The 22,480-nt window shown below is 38.3% G+C and overlaps 1 protein-coding gene and 2 long non-coding RNA genes across 10 annotated transcripts in view; 2 read left to right on the forward strand and 1 right to left on the reverse strand.

Moving 5' to 3' along the window:
* Window positions 1–530: 530 nt before the first annotated feature.
* Window positions 531–22,480, reverse strand: part of Irk1 (Inwardly rectifying potassium channel 1) — a 33,329-nt gene continuing 11,379 nt past the window's right edge. For 2 of the 8 annotated variants that reach the window (XM_089462392.1, XM_089462390.1), the window contains exons 2-6: window positions 19,378–19,989; window positions 3,367–3,481; window positions 2,156–2,876; window positions 1,858–2,094; window positions 531–1,788 (exon numbers count right to left, since the gene is read on the reverse strand). In XM_089462392.1, the coding sequence (XP_089318518.1) occupies window positions 1,286–1,788; window positions 1,858–2,094; window positions 2,156–2,876; window positions 3,367–3,481; window positions 19,378–19,769 (1,968 nt within the window). In that variant the 5' untranslated portion in view covers window positions 19,770–19,989 and the 3' untranslated portion in view covers window positions 531–1,285. Of the gene's footprint in view, window positions 1,789–1,857; window positions 2,095–2,155; window positions 2,877–3,366; window positions 3,482–4,552; window positions 4,813–8,274; window positions 9,618–14,634; window positions 14,774–19,377; window positions 19,990–20,345; window positions 20,496–20,645; window positions 20,770–20,931; window positions 21,613–22,480 lie in introns of those variants that run through there. The other 6 variants (XM_018004478.2, XM_089462389.1, XM_089462391.1 and 3 more) reach the window with 6 other exon arrangements.
* On the forward strand, window positions 12,895–13,752 carry LOC149270286 (uncharacterized). The gene is made up of 3 exons (XR_016268599.1): window positions 12,895–13,039; window positions 13,103–13,138; window positions 13,198–13,752. It is a non-coding gene; the product is annotated as an uncharacterized LOC149270286 (long non-coding RNA).
* On the forward strand, window positions 16,010–17,562 carry LOC149270287 (uncharacterized). The gene is made up of 3 exons (XR_016268600.1): window positions 16,010–16,117; window positions 16,193–16,798; window positions 16,893–17,562. It is a non-coding gene; the product is annotated as an uncharacterized LOC149270287 (long non-coding RNA).

Below are 22,480 nucleotides of genomic sequence, written 5' to 3' on the forward strand. Positions count from 1 at the left end.
TGTCCACTGTGTAGCCCCAATTTGGCTCTACGGTGTGCAGATTTGGGGAATATGCGCAAAATCAAACTATAAACGCATACAGGTCCTGCAAAATCGTGTATTGCGGCAAATTACAAACTGCCCATGGTATGTGCGCGGCTCAACTCTACATCGAGATTTGAAACTGTTTACTGTGGAGGAACAGATTGGGAGACACACTAGCCGATATAGTGACAGACTGGCTAGACACCGGAGCAGACTAGCGAGAAGATTGCTTCCTGCGAGACCACTAAGGCGATTAAAACGCTTGGGTTTTGCCAAAAATATGAGATAAGTCGTTTAGGGATACTTGTAAATATATATTTGTAAGTCCTCCTGAATACATCAGAAGGTTAGGTGTTATATAAAAATTCTAATTGTGTTGTTAAGGTACTAAACTTGCATTGTACAGATTCAGCGCTTAAAATATATATACAAACAAAAAAAAAAAAAAAAAATTAATGGCGGTCGCAAAATGCAAAACAAGTTTATAGATGTTAAAATAAAACAGGTTGTATTTTGCATATATATTTATATAATATATTTAATCAGGTGTTTTGTATATTCTCGGTCTTTTCATTTTTATAATCTTTGCGACACTTAACATGTAAATAAAATACATCAATTAACATTCACATATGCTCATTCCATTTATTGTCCACACATTATTTATAACAATTGAAGCTCATTTCTGCTATAATTTGGTATATTTACACATTGGGTAATTGAGATATTGAACAATCATCGTTTAAGGAAGGTTTTTTAAATCATATTACATTTCATTTTGTTTTCTTCATTCATTCACATGCATGAGCTTTATATAGTTGAAGACTTTATATGATTCTACATGGAAGTTGCAGCATTTTGGTTTCATTATATCGTTTTCGGTATTTGTTATAATATCAATTTGAGCTTATCTATAGTAAATTCATTTAAAACTAACACTAACGGAAAAAGATATACTAAAATCATCAATTATCATCAAGTTTTTTTGTGTTTGCTTTTTAAATACAAACCAGATGCGTCGGTAAGGACTTGCTGCTGGTATAGACGGGGAGGGGGAGTGTGTATGCGCTTGTTAGGGATCTTTAGGAGTTCACAGCTAACAGAGCTACATCTGAGTGAGCGCTCTGCTTACATCTATCTATCAATCTATATGTATGTATGTATGTATGTATTTATATTATGTACTCTAACTAGATTTCTAGGAGCCTACACTTAGAATACAACATCAGTTTGGGTCCGCTCCGCTTGCTCGGGTTGAATATCAGCACATGGAATCGATGGGCAGCTGATCCTGTTTGATGCTCAGTCGTCGGGGATTCGCTTGCTTGACTCGACTGCTGTTGCTGCCAGTAGCAGCAGCTCCAGCCGGTGGTGCAGCGGTTGCAGCTGCTATCGTATTCAACGCACTGAGACTGTTGTTGTTGCTGTAGTTGCTGCTGTTTATGGAATTACCGGAGTTGGTTCTCTCATTAATACTTGTTAGGTTGGGTATGCTGGGCGCCGTTGTCGTTATGGATATATTGTGGCCGCCCATGGTGAACGATGCGCCGTGCTTGCCATGGCCATGGTGATTGTTGTTGTTGTTGTTGTTCAGTGGCTCCAGTTCGCTAGGCAGGACGCCGTTCGGTATGGAATGCGAGCGTATTTGCAAACGGCCCGAGTCCAACGACTCATCGCTGGCCGGATCGAGGTGATCCACAGACGCGGCCGATGCAATGCGCTGGAACATGCTGGCCGTGGAGAGCGTACGATCCCCAAAGGGCACTGATCGATAACAATAAATTTTAGTAAGTTTAATATGCTTCATTGAAATGGGTCTAGAGATTAGCTTACCTATGCCGCTTTTGGCACTGCGCGTGCACTCCGACTTGACCTCGTCCAGCTGCTTGGCACTGCACAGGGGCGTGTCCACGTCGTAGGTGTTGTTGAAGAGCGTGTAGTCCACCTCGTACTCGCCCGTCTCCTTGCGAAAGGACACTACATTGACGAACCGATGGCCCCACAGTATCTCCGAGGGTAAATAGCTGCTGCGCGCCTGCGTCGTCATGCCCGTGGACTCGATGACGCCCTCTGTAAGCCGAAGATGCAAAGATTAGAGACAGGATTGATTGCGGCTTAATGTGAAACTTACCCAGCATGACGACCACCTCGAAGCGCTCCTTGAGCATATCCGAGGCGGAGAGCATGTAGAGCGGACTATTGCGATCGATCTTGTGCACAATGGTAGTTGGCCAGATGAACATCAGCCGGTCCTCACCCCCATCGGCGCCCACATGCAGCTCCTGCTGATAGAAGGGCAGCACTTCGCCCTCCTTGGTCACTTTCTTGCGTATGACCTGGGCACGGACATGAGCCTCGATGATGTGCGACTTGCGCATATCACCGACACGGAACATCAGGCACGGTGTTCCATCCCTATGACAGATGACCGCATTCCTGGAGAAGAGCAGCGTCTGGGCGCGCTTCTTGGGCCGCGACAGCTTGGCAAAGACAATGCCCACCATGAAGGCCTGAATGAAAACGCCCGTGATGCACTGTATGCACATCGTGAATATGGCCTCCGGGCACTCCTCGGTCACATAGCGATTGCCATAGCCGATGGTCGTTTGCGTCTCCACCGAGTACAGGAAGGCCGTCATCATGCCCTTCACCTCCGTCACGCACACCGTGTGCGTCATATTGGCAATCAGCTCCGGCTGTGTATTGCGCAGATATATATACTCCAGATCGTTGTGGGCAAACGCTATGATCCACCAGATCACGCCGAAGAACGCCCAAGAGAAGACGAAACTGGCCGCAAACACCAGCAGCGTCCAGCGCCACTGAGCGTCCACGAGGGTGGTGAAGATGTCCTGCATAGTGAATGGTAAAGAGAGGGAGCGAGAAGAAGGAGAGAGATGTTTAGAGTAGTTCAAGGCTTAAAGCTCAAAATCTATCCGTTCATGAACTAAATATTCCATGTTTGAGTCTTAGCTGAGACGTTTGACTCAATTCGGATTCCTAATTAGCTAAATCTAGAACTATTTTAGTATAACGATGCGTTTCATATTAATAGCAGCAATATGGAACCAGTTCAACTATGGTTTAGATACTCGCTATAAAGTAAAATGTGCTAAAAGAACCTACCCTCCCGCCCCTAGGCCTTCTTTCACATTTGCATTTCTTATCGTTACTTGGCGCATTTTTGCCTTGGAGCATTTGACTTGAGTTAGATAATTGGAGCGAATAGAAGGTAAATTGAAATATGCCTGCATTTGCATAATCCCAACGACGCATATACATATATATTATATTATGTATGTGTGCGTTTATCTTCAGCTAAATATAAAACAGACTTCTCACCTGCAGATAACGGCGGCGTCTCTTGGCCACGTTGCCTTGCACCACGTTGCATTCGCCATGCTTGAAGACGACACGTTTTCGCATGCGGCGCGAGCTAAAGCGCGTCTGCCGATACCTATTGGAGAGAAAGAGAGAGAGAGAGAGAGAGAGAGAGTTAGTTTCAGGCACGTGGACTTTACTACGGTTATGTCGGTAATTCATTACTTTAATGCCTAGCTTAATTTATTCATAAAAATTTATGGACTTCAGAAAAAAGAAGAAAAAGAATATAAATATAATTTTCTTATTTTTTTAGCTAGGCATCTTTACATTTACTGTTTACACAATCTCTCCTAGTCTTCTCTTAATAAATTTAAAAACGAGAAAGATAAATGCTTTCCCACATTAAAATGCTTTTTTCCATAAATAAGATTCCCATTTCCTGAAAGAAGTTTTATTAATAGAATTTGATTCTTAGTATAGATTGTAAATTTTATTTTGGAAATAGAATATATACAAATGTTTATACATATGCATATAGAGTCAAAGCGAGCATCCACTGTATTTACAACCAGCTAAACGATTTCTTAGCCTTTGTTGTCGCATTGCTATTTATGTGTCTCTCTTATCAATAGAGCTGATAGCCTATATATGTATGCCATTTGGTGCATGCCATCTCAGTTCATAACATCTGTTGTCATCTTGTCAATTTTGTATTTTTAAAGTACCCCAAGTGAGCGCAGATTGAATTATTAGCAAGTGCTGTCCGACTTGGGTTGATAACAGAATTTAGGAATATTTTATAATGAAATATGAAATTAGTTAAAATTTTCTATAATCTGATGTGTAGTGTAGGGCATATAAGGTGATATAAAACGTATTAAAGAAATATAATATCTCTATAGATCTCTGATATAATTGCATGCACACAATTAAGAAGCAATGAGTATTATAATTGCCTGGCAACAAGAGATACAAACATAAAGTTGTAGCAGACTGTCCATTGACATTGCGCTTGATAAATCATGGAAAAAACAGGAAATGTACATGTGCATATATATCTTTATTTCCACGCATATATGTAAAGTACACATTTATTTTATTTTTAAGCAACAAAAGATTCACTGTTGTAGAGGTTCAAGGGCTAAGAGTTATCCAGGCCTTACTATGTAAATAAGAATATTTGCTTTTCAGCTAAACCAATTACCAGTGTAGAGTCTCTAGTAAAACGCCGCAGCAGCACACGAAAATCACAAAGACAGGTATGACGATCATGAAGAGTTGCAGTTTATTTGATTAGATGAAAGTTTTTTTTTATGTATGTATGTATATAGCGGCGATCCTTAGCTTAACGAATAATTCGCAAGCTTTCCGCAAAAGCTCTGCGTTGAAAGCTTTCACACAATCGCGATCAAGAGTCAAACTCGCACTGCGAAGCCAATTGGATGGACAGGCCATTTGGAGCTACGATTACAGTAATCGCAAATTTCAACTGTAAATTGTAACGCTACTTACATCAAAAAGTAGCGATAACAATAGCAGAGATGAATGCATTTCGCTTCTCATTGTGCGTTTTGCATACTCTGCACGCATTCAAAAGAGGACAGAGAGGTCGAAATGGAGAATTGTGTGATTGATTCTCATTATGAGAGGAGAGACAACTCGGAGAGACTTGAGAAGACATGAATAAATTTCATTTGATTTAGAGAATAAAAGATTTGTTTGATCATGTTTTAGCTCTTAAAATCTCATTCGAATCGGAGTAGAAACAGAGAAGTTTACCAATATTCTATATTTTAGAGCGCATCTGTTCGTCGTGCATACCTGAATTTTACGCAAATATTTTGCGTTTCATTGCAATTTCACGCTTTATCAGCTTGTTCTGCTCGCACCACCTCTTTCTGCTATTCTGCTTACTTATGCAAACCTTCCACAATTCGATGGCGCTCAAAGCTCGCTTGTAACTGACTCTTGAGTCGAAATCCAAAGCTCAAGCAAAGTGCGAAGAGAGCTTTTCGAACTGTTCAATCGGCTTTTTGCTACTCTTATAATTAAAAGACGAGCTCTGTTTAGCACTCTCTTTCTCTCTCTCTCTCTCTCTCTCTCTCTCTCTCGCTCCATCACTCAACTTGACAACTTCCCAAATGAGTTTCTTTCTTCTTCTTCTTCTTCTTCTTCAGGCTGATGTCAACTCCGGATATTGATAAATGGTTTACCGTGCATTGCTCCAGTCATTTCGAGCTGTGCAAAAATTCGTGGAAATTGACATCGAACTTGACAATAACATTCATTAGTTAAAGCTTTCGAAATTTGTGTTTATTTTCTAAGTAATCGCATGCAAATAAACCGGTCTCTCAAGCATTGTCACACAGCTATACCCTATATGTCTTAAAATGGTGTACACAGCCGGGCAAGTTATCAATTCTGGTTAAAAATATGCCATATGTTTATACATATTGGGGATTCTCATACAAACATGGGTCTAACGAATCGTTCTTTATTTCTTCTACTTTCGCTATGTATATGTATGTATGCTCACATCCCATCTATAGATGTATATATATTGTAAATTTGTTTCCAACATTTTCTCTTCTCGCATTCCTCCACTTACTCATTTCGTCTTATTTTACCTTAGCGTAATCTTATGAAGTTTTCATATATTAAAGAAAAGCTCTCATATTTTATATCTTGATCATATTGCGATTAAATGAATTGGAAGTCAAGTTATAGTCATTTATTTCTTATATTTTCTACATAAATGGTTTACAGGGTATACTTCATAGTCGAGCATGCCTTCAACTACTGCACTCTCGTTTTCGTTTGGCTAACCGCAGCTTAGCTTCAATTATGAACAATATGACTAAACTAGCAGGGGCTGTACGAGCCGTATATCTAATGCTGTTGCCAAAGGCAGGTAAGCAAGTTCAATGGAATCACACTGAGTCATTGCCAAGGGTTTCTGTGTTAGACTCGAAAAAAGATCAGCTCAGGGAGATAGAGAGCTTCAGCAACTTTATACAGAAGATAGAAAAAAAGGTTGACCAGTTGTAAATTATACAGGTATATATATAAATTCAAGGTATATTTTACGTATATTTTATATTTACATATTTTATGTAAGACTTAGCTATCTTCATTCTATATATATTTTTGTTCTACGCTCCATTGCTCCAGTCAGATAAGTAGAGTTGGCTAATTGCACGCAATTAAATATTTCGAGATAAAGAAAAAAAAAAAAAGTACGAAACTGACCTAAGACATGGTGAAAGTAATGATTAAACAATTTGCTGGGAGGTTTCCTTTGCTCTCTCTCCCGCTCACTCTATATATATCTCTCTCTGTTGATCACTGAAAGTTCTTGGCCGATTGCCAAGGTATTTATAATCGAAATGCAACTATAAAGCGGGCCTCTACATATAAAGTTAGCTGGCTATATAATGTTGACCGAGGTCGTGAATGAAACCGTTTGACGTCATTTTGGTCAAGCAAATCGAAATGATTTTCAAGTAAAGTAGTATTGTTTTTTTTTTTTTTTTTTACAATATAGATTAATGCACGTCAATCAGTTATTAACCGGTTGAAATCAGCCGTAAAGCCAATCAATAGCAGTTTATGCTGGATTTTAATATTCTGTTACCAAATTCTAGCCGATTCTTTAAAAAAGAAAATAAATACTACCAGCTATATTTTCATATACAAAAGTAGAGCTATAGCCAAACATTTGTTTAAACCATTTTCGATAATATGCATATACTAGAATTTCGGCATGAATCTAATTATTTTCTAGCTGGGCTTTCCCCACCACAGAGTAAACTATTTATGAATAATAAATATAGATTTATAGCTGGGATATTTCTGGTCTGTTTTAGCTTTCAGTTTGTATAATTTACTGCAAATGAATTTCCGCTTATGAACTAGATCAGTTGATATTTTTTGTGAACTTGTTCAAACAACTGAACCCAACTGGGTGCAAGCACCGAAACAAGGGAGAAATTTGTTAATTCAAACCGCTAGAGCTACATGTTGTATATAAGATCTATGCTGTTATATATTTGGTATACACATATATCATGCCAGAAATTGTTGCAAATATACGACAAAGGTCATATTTCAATTTCATTTTGGGCAAATTCAGTGCCAAGAAGCAAAATGCCAAAAGTCATCAGGAAGGTATATGAAGAAAGTGTGCATTGTGCAGTCTATAGATATGACTTAAGGTACAGCTAGAATATATGTAGACACATTTGTCAAACTTTGAATACAGAAGAACGTGTGCGCCGGGTAAACAAAATTTGTAGAAATGCTGTTTCTATATAGACAGAGTGGAACAGAGCAGAGCAGATGTTTTAAGTCGTATGCGTCGTATAGTACATAGATGACGGCTATAGATATGTATAGATATATATGTATATGTATTGAGTATATATTTATAGCTATGCTTTAAACAATTGCTAGGGGGCAGTAATGAGCGGCGTTGCATGCTAATATTTGTGGCATCATTCAATTAAACAACAGTTTAAGGAGATATACACACAGCGATCTATGTATATACATTAATTTCTATGTATTTGTATATATAAATATATATAACTGTAGACATGCTAACTAACTTTTAGCGCTCACAGCTGAACAATTGTTCAAATGAATTATAAACATACATATATCTATACTAAAAAACATATATCTTTCGACAAGAAGAGTTCAATGTCAGCAATAAACAACATCGATATATGTATCAGCGAAATCGTACAAATAAATCGATATTTGTTTGTTTTTCGGTAAAACGTCAACCAGAAATACTTTTCATTTACATATATTAATCTGCGTTTTCTAGTAAAATCTAAGCCCACTAATTTCCCTAACTATTCAACTCCTTTAGCTGCCCATTTTGAACATCACTCTGATCATTCCAACGAGTGTTGACTGTACCTCAGCAGCTCCTCGCGCCAGGACTGTTCACTGGAATGCGTTGCCCGATAAACGATCATCGATAGGCGGCTGAAACTGCGCCGCAACTCCGACATCTTTGCTGCTATCGCTTGTCAATTATCGATTCGACAGAGGATCGTGCCGAATTGTTGTAAACACTTGAAAAATACTTCAAATCAAATACTGAGCTCGTTACTTTCGATTGTTATACACCAAAAAAGTTGTAGAACTGCGTTTATTTCCTTTTTTTTTTTTAGCGTTCGCACACAAATTTAGAGCTGTGTTTTTATTATATCTTGTTCTAGTTTGTCATTGTTATAAAAATAAAACAGAGACAATGCTTCTGCAGCAGGCGACGACGCGCCGTATAGCCCCAGCCTGAAGAGAAGTCATTAAAGTCATTTCTCAACATTTTGCCAAACACTTTTGAAAACACTCTTGAAATTCACTTTTGGCGTTTCGTTTTGTTATTTTTTAATCAGAACTTAAGAGCCCTCAACACGGCGCAATATGCGATCAGTTCTAAAAAGCGTATTTGATGAATTTCGGTGTTTTATGTTTTCTTTTTCTGACTGAGGCGAACCGACCGATCGAGCAACATTTTACCAACTGGCTGGCAAATTAAAACACATTGAAGGCGAATGCGAATGCTATGCAAATACCAGAGCGAGTACCCACAGACATACCCATACCCATGCCCGTACTCGTACTCATACTCGTACCCCCACACACCGACAGGCAGACATTTACCACTAGATATCTCTTTCATTCTGGCCGCACTCGATCTACATACATACGTTCTACATTCTCAATACACTCGCAGGCAAACACCTCGATACTCGCATAAACAGAAACCATTTCGCATTACACATGTCCAATCGGTCGGTCGGTCGATAGGGCAAAGACTTATATATCTATATCTATATATGTATATGTATATAAAGAGAGAGCTTTAGCTGTAGTGGACAGTTATCGGACATGTCATATACATGTAAGCCCACACCTGAGTCCATTAAGATATCGAGCTATATATACATATACTTTTATATATAGTACATCCAATATTCAAGGCAAGTTCATTAATAATACACCAAGCTCATGTTTGGGCGTCAAGCGAGACATTTTTTGCCAATTAATCCCGAGAAACAAGATTTGTTTATGTTATTCGAATGTTGCTTTAAGCCGATATGTTTAACTCTGTCAAATCGCAGTTTCAAAACTCCAGATCCGAGTGCTAAATTGCTCAGTTATTATATTTAGATTAGGAAACTTGTAAACAGCTCTGCTTAGCGAAATATATTTGATCAACTGAAATCCCATTATGAAACAGAATGCTTGGTTTTACAATTATACCACAAATACTTAAGAATTAAGAACTTTAATTGTGCATGTGTTTTATGGACCATAGACTTTCCTACAATTATACATATATTATATTTATACACGATTATATTTTCTATAGATGTTATATATGCTTTTAGCATGTGGAAATGTTTTTGTCAAATTTATTTCGAAACGCAGAATGAATCCCATATATACAGATGCTGAAAGTTCGTGCATATAGAATATATATATATATATATATATATATATACCTACATATATATAATATATATGTAAATATTTGTATATCTGGTATTCCGCTTTTGCTCAAACCGGTTCACACCGCTCTCCGCCAAGAGATCGATTAAAAATAGATCCACAAGCATTGAACGTCCATAGATGCCATAGAAAAAGTAATGCTAGTAGCTTCTAAAATATTTCAAAATTGCAACGAATAGTTTCATAAGTAGTTAATTAATCAGTCTGATTAGATCTGCCAATTCTTATCAATCCATCAATCAACTGATCGTCTGCACAAGCCGCTGCTTGTCTCTATATATCTAATCGCGCGTATGTATCACGAATCTAAAAATTAACTGTGTAAATAAAACAGCTATTGGAAAGTACCCGAGTCTTATGAATGCCTTCGTGTGCTAATAGATCCGTGAGTAATTTTACAGGGAAAATAAAACTTAACAACAAACTACGCAAACAATTGATACCCTTTACCATTCATATTGAGCAATCTCTGTAAGCTTCGTGACGCACCTGATTTAAAATAATTTGTAGTCAAGCGTTGATAGCGGTAAAAACAAAACAAACCAAAACCTTTGATTGTGACTAAGAGACAGGCATCATTTATCTATGCCGGCTATGAAACATTCTTCGCAGTCATGCTTAGAGATATCAGAACTTGGCCTTGTAATTTATGCGCCACTGAGCAGAGCAGTTCAAAGAACTCTCGTTAAATTTGCTTTTGGATAAGTAAGATATGTACTACCTACAGACATACATGCAGACATATAACATATCTTTCTGCGTAGCTCCAGTTCTCTAGAAATGTAATCTAAACTGGTTTGAATTTAATTTATAATATGTAAGACACATCATGTGTGGCACATGTTCAAAAAAATGGCATTTCAAGCTTATTCCTTAACACGCAGACGTGAAAAGGTGATCAACATTTTACTTTGAAATGATCGTTAACAGATAATATATCATTTGCGTCATATTAGCATGTGCTCTTAAATGATTTATAGCCGTGAGATTCAATAATTATCATAGATATTAATGAAGCAAATCAAGCGATTGCCAGATAGATTATACATATATAGTTATATATGAGATCGTTAAATAATGAAAACATTCATAGTATATGAAATTGTTCTCAATTTTCTACAGTTCGTTTAAAATAATTAAGAAATAACATACAAATTGGGTCATATACAAGGAGTTAGATGACCAAAAATCTTTAGACATAATGAAGATATTTTAAAAGACGCAGTTTGGATTTGCAGTTCTATGTTTCTAATGGTCTTCTATATATATATTATGATATAATTACTTCTTCCAAATACGCTCTATTGAAATTTCAATAAAAATACTAAGCAATATGTTGAGTCACTAATCGAATACGTAAATTTGATAAGGAATCACACTCTCTATCATATTTCGGAATTCAACGAATTTGATTAGCATTATTTTTTTTGTATTATTCAAATAGTTGAAAATAGCCAGAAATATTCTCAGACTCATTTCCTGATGTGTCTAGCAGCTTCGATCGATCTTAGTTTAGTTTCTATTCAAGTTTTATCTGTCAGAGTTCAGCTCAGTTCTAAAATTATGATCGCTAATCACAACTTTTGGTCATGCTAAAAAAATAAAAATAGTTAATGAATATAGCATATAATTAGCAAAGACATTTTGCCGTTGGAATTTGAACCCGACTTTGGAAAAATTCCATACATCTACAAATATATATGTATGTATTCAAAATGCCTATCGAATAAACTGGAAAATGCCAACAAAGACCCTTTCAGGCATTGCAATAACTTCGAGCGAGAATCCGATGTATGCACATTTAATTAACAGGCCCAAAAATTCGCTGAAATCATTATTGAACTTTCCACATTAACGTGAATGTCTCAACTAAAAGACTTGAACAAATATTAAAAGAATATCCATAAATATCTCCGCATGTCTATATTTATGTATCTGTATCTGAGTTTGTGGCTGTATTTACATTTGGTGGACTGGCATGATCAATAAGCGTGTCGCGGCATCTTTTCATGAATCACAGTGGGGCCCAGACTCAGCTCACCACCTCCGCTTAAGTGCTAATAATGGGAGAAAGACCTGCGTGGCTTTATCAACATGATTTGCTCATGGCCAACTTTGCTTTTTTTGTTCCCATTTCGTTTTTGCTATTATCTGCTTTACACACTTGTCACACGGTCTGGCTTGTAAATAAAACGGAAAAGTACACAGCCGCACAATAAGCCGGGCAAACACTAATGGATATAATAACTACAAAAATACATACATATATATATATAAAAGTACTTTTTTATATGTATTTAGGCATGTGACAAAGCTGCGACTCGTCAGCTGGCTGAAACAGTTAAGCGAGCATCTAAAATTATTGTCAACATGTGCCGCTTGTTAGCCTAATGACTGCACGCTTTCTACATCTTCAAGCGGAGTACAGTTTGCACAAAAGTTGAATATGGCGATAGTCCGATTCCGATGTGCCATAAACCATTCAGTTGAAAGTACTATATACGAAGTGAAAAGGAAACATTAAAAAACTTCTATTTCATTGTCACTTACGCCTCTTTATCGAAGCACAAAGACGTGCACTGAGTAGGCAGGAAATAGGTACAGTCTGCGCAAAACGCTGCATACTTAACGAACTTTTATGGATTTTAAGCATGTACTTCGAATACAGGCAATTACTTTCGAGACTTGACTTCTATTCACATATTCGCCTTGAACTAAATTCGCGGATTTTAATACAAGCCCCGTTATCTATCAGACATCGACTGCCAACAATTTCTATTTGTTTATTTAAATTTAGACAGCAATTTGAAAGAGCCATAGCCTTAGATACGATATTGTGTACACAAATAAGTGTGCGACACCGGGAAATACTCTAAAGCCATTCGATTTGCGGCTCATTAATTTTGGTAGCAACTCAAGTAAGCGCCAGGCATTGCTGCCGGCCTCTAATTTATTTATAAAGGTAAATGCCGGCATTTAAATTCCGTCAACGGCATAACAAGCGCCCCCTGCCGGTTACGTTACTGTGCTGCCCCTAGTGCTGCAAAAATATCGGATCGGAATCGTTATAATCGATATTTTCGAATTTTGGCAAAAGATCGATATGGTTTTCTTAGTATCGATATATCGAAAAATGGTTATTCTTGGCGTTGGTTTTAACTGTGTAAGAAGCGCATTTATTTAATTTTGCTAAATTGTATACAAATTGATTGATTGATTGCAATAGAAAGAAAAAAAATTGATCAGTTTTTGGGAAGAAAACGTAAGTACAATTGATATATCCTATTGGAAAAGCTTGGAATCATAGCTTGTGTGTTTTAGGCGCGGCGAGGGTGGACTCCGATGAAGAAAATAAGACCGTGGGAGCCCCAAAAAATCCGAAGTGTGGAAATATTTTGAAAAAGGAAAGGATGGTTGTGCGGTGTGCAGAAATTGCTTTAAGGTCTGCAAAACAAATGGAAATACCACAAGCCTTAAAAATCACTTAACACGCATGCATCCATCGCTGCAAGAGAGTGAATTGGCACCCAAGTCCGGTAGCATTTTGCACTTCGTAAATAAAAAATATGAGGCAACGTCCTCTGAGAGCGAGAGGATGTTTAGCAAAGCTGGAATGATTGCTAATTCCAGAAGGGCGTCATTAAAACCGGAAACAGTAAACAAACTATTTTTTTTAAATAAAAACCAATGGGTTTTGTCTTAATTTCTTTTCTTTTTCAAACTGCCATGGAGGCAATTGTTTTTGTTATTATTATAATATAATTTTAAGGAGCATAGTGAATTTGAGCTTTAATGAATTGCTGTTTTAGGTTTAAGTTAATGAAAAATAATTTGTTATACGACTTTGTTCGGTTGAATAAATTTGTTTTTGTTTGATGCTGTTGCTTTTATTTTAATCTTGAAATGGTTGCCATTTTATCCATTAAGAAGTCATAATTAATATAAATATTATAATAGGTTCTAAGCAAGAAAATTAACATTTAAAAGAAGTGTTCGATATATCGTTTTTATCGATCTTTTTCTCTGAAAATATCGTGAATATCGATATTACGGAATATCGATTCTTTTGCAGCACTAGCTGCCCCGCTTACCAGGCAACACTGTTTGCTGTTCGATGCGTGCTACCCCGAGCCAGAGGCCAGACAGTTAAAGAGAGCGAGTGAGAGTTGTTGTGGGTGTAAATAGCATAACAATGAAACAGAGAGGAGAGAGAGAATGAGGAATGCCTGGAGTACAGTGTGCTAAGTGACCGGCGCAGGCAGCAAAGAATGCATGCGTCTGTTATGGCGGCCACTCTTCGAAATTTGCAACAAGCAGCTGCTTTAGTATAAGAGTGAGACGCTGCTCATAACATATGCAGTTGCCATGCAGTGCTCTGGCCTGGGCATATTCTCATGCTTTGCAGTCGGCACTGAAACATATTATAAAACATAGATGATGTTGTTGTTATTTTGTTTTTGTTTTGATTTTGGCAGCTGTTGCGCGCTGTACCCTGTACAATGTACACTGCACATCGTACACTGAGCAATGTGTTCACTGTGCACGGCTGTCAAGAGTCGAGTTCAATGCAAGTGAAACAAGTTTGTTGCTTAAGGAGCGGCGTTGGACTGAGGCCTCAAACGAATGTGTTGCAAAACAAAACAATGCACTTGAAAAGCTGCAGCACTACTTAAAATTAATTACTCTTGATAAACACAATCGTTTGCAAACAGTTTAACTGCTTTCAGATATACATTGATGTGTGTGTGTGTGACTTACTCGTACATAGCATCGACCAGATCGCGCTCCCAGGTCATCAGACGCTTCATGTTGTCCGAAAGGAAATGCGTGCAAAATATTAAGATGCTTTAAATTCAATGCACACGCGTGCGTTATACAACACAAATCGTTGCTAAGTCTTTGTGTGTGTGTGAGTTTGAGTTTTGTATATATTTTAGTTTTGTGTCTTTTTTGCGCTATTTTTTGTTGTTTTGTGTGTTTTGTTTTGAGGTCGGCGAAAACGAGGCGACAACACGCGGCGTCGCTGACGCGGCTGCGACTAAAATGTAACGGACGGGCAGCAGCAGCAGTAGCGGCAGCAGCGGCAACAGCAGCAGCGTGGCGACAGCAAACAAACAGAAAGAGGAATATGTTCGTATGTAAACGTATAGTTGTATAAGTATACAAGCGTGCGTATATGTGTGTGTGACGAGTGACAGCTCCTCCTCGGTCGAACGGCTAGCAAAAATAAAAAGCTCTCCGCGCTCCTGTTACAACCTTGACGACAGCCGCAGCAGCAGCAAATGTATTACAATTATTATAATTGATATTCGTATTTTGAAACAAAAAGATTCGAGCACTTTTTTTATTATTATTTTTGTGTGGTTGTTTTTTTTTTTTTTTTTTTTAATAATACTGGTAAGCGACGGATGACGTTATCACTGAATCTGGATACTGTGGGCTCTGGACTACGATGTATTAATATTGCCAGCTTTGTGATGCTTTTGTTGTTATTATTATTCGGTTGATGTTGATGTTGTTGTTGTTATTGCTTGGCAACTCTCTGAAAAGCACACACACAAATCGAATTCTACTCTTTTCGCTCTTTCAAAAATGCGTTCTTTTTGTGGTTGGAAAGGCGAATATGGTTTTTATTTTGAAATAAACAAAGGCGCGCATTATTCACACAGCGTCTGCTCCGGCCGACAGAGCGTAACAATTTACTTTTGAATTGAAGCGGGCGAAACGAAGTGTATTTGTAGTTTAAGCGGTAACGGTTATTGTTATTTTGTATTCAGTTTACAGTTCATCCGTTTGTAATTATTTAAGCGGCGTCTCATTTACAACTGACGTTGCATGTAAAATGCTTTAAATAACTTAACAGCAGCGACGCCGTCGCCGTTGATCGTGCAACGAACTGAGAGCGAGAGAGCACACGGCCGCGTAGAAGAGATGCTGTTGCTGAGCAACAGAGAGAGTAAGACAGAGAGCGCGCTTGAGTGAGCGAATGCGCACGCAAACAGAGCAGCGTTGTCGGCGTCGTCTTTGACGCTGAATTATAGCGCAGGTGTATTACTTTCTGCGAGGACGGCTGAAGTCGAACTGAAACGCTCAGTTGACAGCGTTGTTGCTTTTTATTTCAACTCACAGTATCAAGTGGAGGAACCGATAGCAGCAGACGCCGCGTCGCTGCCGATAGCAAGACCAGCCACTGTACAAACACAAGCAAACACTAAGAGCAGCAGCAGCAAAAACAACAATAGTAGGAAGACGCAAAACCAAAATGAAATACAGCTGATAACAAATCTTTTTTTTTTTTTTTCGCTTGTTAGTATAGGCTTCACAAATAGCAACAGCAACAGCAACAACAACAATAGCGAAATGAAAACACAAACACAAAGAAAAAGAAAAAAAAAAGTAAAACGCCGGCGCGTTGCGCCATGCCACAAGCGCAAGCAAATAAAATAACTGTAAATTTTCGGCGGCTTTGCGAAAAGATTTATATACACAGTGTTATTCTTGCCGATTAATGCACGACAATTAACGCGGCAGCACGCGACGCCGACTGCGACAGCGACGTCGACGACGGCATTGGCTGTGCCATAAAGCTGGCTTACGTCGCGTATACGTAATATGCAAGCATGTAAATATGCAAAGTGCATGAAAAATGTGAAAAGCTGCGACGACTGTTAACGGTCGCAGTTGCAATAATTCGCATTGTTATTGTTATTGTTGATGTTATTGCTGCTGTTGTTGTTTTTATTGCAACACGCGCTTAAGCCATCGCAATTAACTGCAATATTTAGTCAGCTGTGTGGGCGTGGCAGGCGGGCGGAACGCTGTTCAACATTAACGCCAATTAGGAGTTGTGCCAGCATTCAACTTTATTTAATTAAATGCAATCTGCACTCAGCGACACTCGACTTTTGGAAATCCTATACACGTATGTATGTCTATCTGTCCAGAGATAAGAGTTTCAATACGTCAAAAGTTTGTTTGAAGATTTATATAGGTCTCTCATCATTTTTAATTTGCAGCTATCAGCAATGAAGGCAATACAGCAACAAAAATAGCAACGAGCAAATACAAAATGTGAAGAATAAATACTCTACCATGCATACAGTCAGCTGACCTTAGAGTATAGTACAAAGTTTTGTAATCACATGATATGCGCATCGATATCAACCGCTAGAACAGCTGATTACATAAATAAGGCCCATAGAATAGTTTAAATAAGTGCGCTTTACAGCACTCTATGTTAGATTAACATTTAGTTAACATCAGCTTACAATGTTAATGAAATGAATGCTAACATATTGCAGATTACATAAATAAGGCCCATAGAATAGTTTAGTTTAAATAATTGCGCTTTACAGCACTCTATGTTAGATTAACATTTAGTTAACATCAGCTTACAATGTTAATGAAATGAATGCTAAAATATTGCAAATTTGCAAAAGATTCGAATATATTATATATATCAAACATTTTTATCTTGAATAAATTCTCAGAATTGTACAGCATTAAGCAAAATAAATAAGATATATTAGCAAAACATATATTTATATATATATGACTCAATGTCAACATTTTCAGCTGTACAGAATTTTCAGTTGAATTCTTTTTGCAGCTTCAATTCGCGGACGATAGAAATGTATGTGCGAAACAATGGATGAAAAACCTGTTTATCAACAAAAGCTAGTTAATAATTTACTCCAACATTTGGCGAGTAAGCACAGACAGAGAAATCAGCCCAGGGAATTGATAGAAATTTAGAAAATTAATCATACGACTCGTTTGTCGATATAGAAAGCAATCAATTGGGCCAAATACCAGACTGACCTATGCCGAAACAGAAAAATATAAAATGGGCATCATCCATTTGCTGTTGCTGTTCTTGATCATAAAAGCGATTTGCTTAAGTTGTTGTCTATATATAGACCCAAAGCGATTTGCATTCGCCTAATCGAAACTCTCGTCTGCTGTCCCAACAACAGCTGAGGAAATCCCCCTGGCAAATTGCCAATTGAGACGAACGATTTGTTGAACACGTTTGTTAATTGGCCGAACTCAGCTCTCGTGCGAGCAAATAATAAAAATTAATTAATTGATTATGCGCATTACAATTCTCGTTCTCTTAATTGAACTGCGCCAAAAAATTCACACTTTTACACAGCACTCATACCAAGCCCAGCCACAGGTAACTAGTTACCTGTGCTAAGCTCTCATCTCATCTCAGCTGAAATATTGACAACACAAGCAAAAACGAAAGCAAGCCGTTGCCTCTGAGTAATGTCAGGGGCATCTTTCTACATTTGCACAGCAGGCACTGTAGAGCCCGGCACTCGGCACTTGGCACTCAGTATTCGGGCTCTATTCTATGCCACATCTAACCCCAATTACTTATATGCTCAGGCAGTAGGCGGAAATCATATTTAATTGTCCACCCACCGACAGCCTTAAATCAAAATAATTTAATTTTGTCATTCATCCAATCAACGGAAAGTTTATCTCATTTTGTTTTCTTTTTGCGCTCTTGTGTCACTTGGCATTGCTAAACAAAGGGGGAGCGTATGGGAGGGGGGTCCAAAGAGAGAGGGAACGAGACTTGAGGCCCCCGTTTACTTTATCGCACACATTTTATCGTCTATATGCATATCGTATTTGTAGCTCATGCGTAATTTGTGTATCCAAGCTGATCAAATGTCCTATCAATAAGCCAAGTCAACAGGTGTGTGATGTGTGTATCTGTATATGTGTATGTGTACACTCCTGTGAAATGCCTTACGAATGACATAAGTTCGATATCTAGTATATTGTCAAGCGAGATTTCTCGCAGATCTTTGGCAAAGAGCCCTGTCCTAATTGCGTGCGCACATGACGTATGCGCAATATTTGCAGAAATCATAAATACTGCACAGCCATGGCATACCCTGTATTTGGTAGACAATTGAACCGCTTGATCAGAAAAGTATGCTATATTAATGCAACATTATCAAGTGCAATATCAACAATTTCTCACAATACTTAATTAACATTGTATTTGTTTTTTATTCGATATTTAATCACATTAATTTTACTTTTGCGCAGTTGTCTGGATTTTGAGGTTCTTGTAAAAGTAAACAATAAATTGTAATACCGGTTTTTGTATGACTCGGCTTAAAGCCGGCTTGAGTTCTTGTTCCAGCGTCTGTAGGGCAGCTAATTTTAGTTGTTATTTCATAAACTTATATTTGGAACTCATTTAAATATTGAATTCATATTCAAATATGACAGACTCGAAACAACATAATACAATAAAGTTTAAGAGTGTGAACCAAATATATATATATGTTACTAGGCTATATTTAAAAATGAAATACCTCAGTGTTTACTTTAGTTAATTGGACTTTAAGTGTGCTCAAAGTGAGCATCTCATAACTGTGTTTAATTATAGGTCTATATATTATTTCGCATATGTATGTTTTTGCATATATAGATATGTATGTATGCATATATCTGAATATAGATTTGCTCACTCACCTATTTAGTGCTCCTGGCGACTCGCTGACTGCCTTGATTGATCGCCTGATTTGCTTGTGAAATGAGCCGAGGAACGACTCCTTGCGAGAGAGCAGAGTTCCGCTACCGCTCGACTCGCCGCCGGCGCTGTTGATGCCCGACCCATAGGTGGCGCTGCGATTGTAAGCCTGCTCGATGTTGGCACTGGAGTCGGCAACGGGATCTGCGCTGGCGCTCGCTGGCAGCGCATTAATGCTGAGCTGCTCCACATGGAGTGCGGCTGTCTGCTTGCCATCCTTAATGTTGCTGGACTTGATGAGGACAGGTGCCTTGCTGTTGTCCTCGCTGAGCAGCTTCGTCCAAGCACTTTCGCCGGCTACCTCCGTCTTATCCATAATCATTCTATTTGGCATTGACTACTTACGTCTAGCGGTTAGTATATCTGTATGTATATGTTAGGATCCTGCTCTATTTTGGTCGCTTGCTTTGGTGAGTGCTGCTGGTTAGGTGTGTGCGGGAGTCGGTGTGTGTGTGGTATTCGTTATAACGGGAAACTGTGCGCGTGGCTGGGCACACTGTTCGTCTTCACATTGAGCATTTGGGAGTGGAACATCGAGACGCTTTTGCTGAGTTCTGCAAAGCAAATGAAACCAGTTGATGAATTTCAGTATGTTGATTGCTTTCGATTTTAATTTTCATTTGGTCACGATTAACTTCATAAGCAGACGAACTTGTTGCATTTAACATTTCACATCAAATTAAATTTTTTATATTTTCATGAGGTTGTTAATTTTATAATTAGCCCTGTTTTTTTTTTTTATCGCTTTTCGAGCTGGTTCTGTTTTTCGTTCCTCATTTTTATTCTTTATCCACCCTAAGCTAAATTAAATTTTATATGAGCTAAAATCCTGTCAAAGAACTCAAAACAAAACTATCAAAATGTCAGAGAATAAATATAACTTAATGTAGCTCATATGTAAATTGTTTACATGATTTTGCTGATTTGATTAATTTCATGCTGCTCACAGCTGCTGCCCATATACAAATATACCCATATACATTATGAATTGATGCCAATTTTTCAAAACACTTTCGGGTGAGTTTTCACCAAAATATTTGAATTTTGTTTATATTGAACGATACCGGGTTTGTTACTGTTGTTTTTAATAATATTTATAAATATTAAATTTGTATATTGCATTAATTGATATTTGCATTTTTTTGGTAAATATCGTGAACTACATAAGGCAAATAGGTTTATATATATTTTTTATTTCACGCTCGCTTACTTTTTTCAGCTCGTTATAGAGAGAAATAAAACAACTTTTGTATAACAAACGATTTCACTTCGAAACGTGCGAAAATCACAAAACAATTTGAGTGCTTAATTATGCTGCCGTTGCTGTGCTTTAATTAAATAATTCGTATAATTTCTATTATTATTATTTTTAGCACTCGCTAGCCGCGCACTGAAGAACCGTTAAATGAGCGATGCGCGCGATTGAGTTCCAAAAAAAAAAAAATAGCGAAATATTCGACTCAGTCAAGAAGAATGTTGGAACAAAAATGACTTACGAGGAGCAACACGAGACGAAGACTGCGAGCGTTCGGTTTGACTGTGTGCGCGTGGCGCTGTGCGTCTCTGAGTCTTTTGTGTGTTTGTGTGAGTGGCTGTAGCTGACGCTGTTGTTGTTGCTGTCGATGTGTTTGCGAATAAGGCCAAAGTGGACGCTGAACACGCACGCGCTTTGGTCACACTGCCAGTAACTGGGGCCAGAGGCGCTTTTGCTCTGTGTGTTTTGGCTTGCCTCCGCAGCGTATGAGCAGCGTTTGCAAATTAACTTGGCGCTCGAGTGCGCGATGCCAGTTTTATTATCCAAATGTGAGCAGCACCAGCAACAGCACCAGCAGCAGCAGCAGCAGCCGCAGCAGCGCCAGCAGCAACAACAATCACGACCGGTAACGGTAGCGTCATCTAGCACACACTTTTATCGAGTTGGCAAACGAGGCGTCTGCGTCGGCGTTGCCTCGGCGTCGGCAAAGGCAACGGTGTCGCCGTGGTCTCGGCTGAGGCTTCGGCTTTGGTTTCGGCTTTTCAAGCATTGCGCGTGTTTGTTTGTGTTTTTGTTGTTTTACTTTTGTTGTTTTGTTTTCGTTCGTTCGTATTCTTTTGTTTTTGTTGTGCTCGAGCGCTTTTCAGCATGCCAAATCCAAATCTGTCAGAACGCCGCCATCGTCGCAGCGCGACTGACAGTCTCGATGCGTCAATAGCCGACAGTAATGTTCATCAGATTGACGCTGAGATAAAAAGCTCTCGGTCGGCAGCGATTGCTCTTGCTCTGGTCCAAAAGCTTCGGATGCCAGGCGCAACTCCTTTGTCTCGCACGCCGCGCAAAGTATGCAACGAATATTTAACTAAAGACAACAACAACTACAACAACGAGAACAACAGTTTGCACATGTCGTGCAGTGTGCAAAAGATTTCTTGGGCAGCCATCATGAGACCTGACAGAAAAATAACCCTAGAGAATCAATCAAAACGTCAACGACATAAATTGATCAAACTTCGCCAAAACCATGACTATATTATTTATTGATGCAGAGTTGTAAGTTGATAGCACCTGGACATCTTATGACATCTACACGCATCAAATAAATAGACAAGAAGCTTAAAAGCTGCCCATAAATTTGTCAAACAGCCTAACAGAAATTACTCATTCTCCTCCGCTGTCTCCTTCCCCTCTCTATTTGGCTCTGTTTCTGTACTGAAGCTTTCGCAAACATCAACCGTAAAGTTCACATTACACGTTTTTTCTCTTTGTTACTAGCTGCACGTTTCTTTACCCTAAACACAAATAGGGTATATTACGTATGTGCATAGGTTCAATTTAATAAACCAAAATTATTATAAGCAACCGTTAGACCTTTGCTGCACTGCAATATAATATAAGTGGCATAATGTAATATAAGGCATCAAAATTATGTTAACATAGCTACTTCATTACATTTTATGCCATGCTCGTTAAGCCGTTATGTAGAATAACAGAAATCTTGACGCAAGCACTGTTAACTTATATCCAAATTACATTTAGCTTATATTCTGTTAAACTATGAAATGTAATAA

Source organism: Drosophila arizonae, chromosome 2 (genome assembly GCF_054131065.1).
Source record: "Drosophila arizonae isolate 15081-1271.41 chromosome 2, UAZ_ARI_1.0, whole genome shotgun sequence".
Classification (NCBI taxonomy): Eukaryota; Metazoa; Arthropoda; class Insecta; order Diptera; family Drosophilidae; genus Drosophila; species Drosophila arizonae.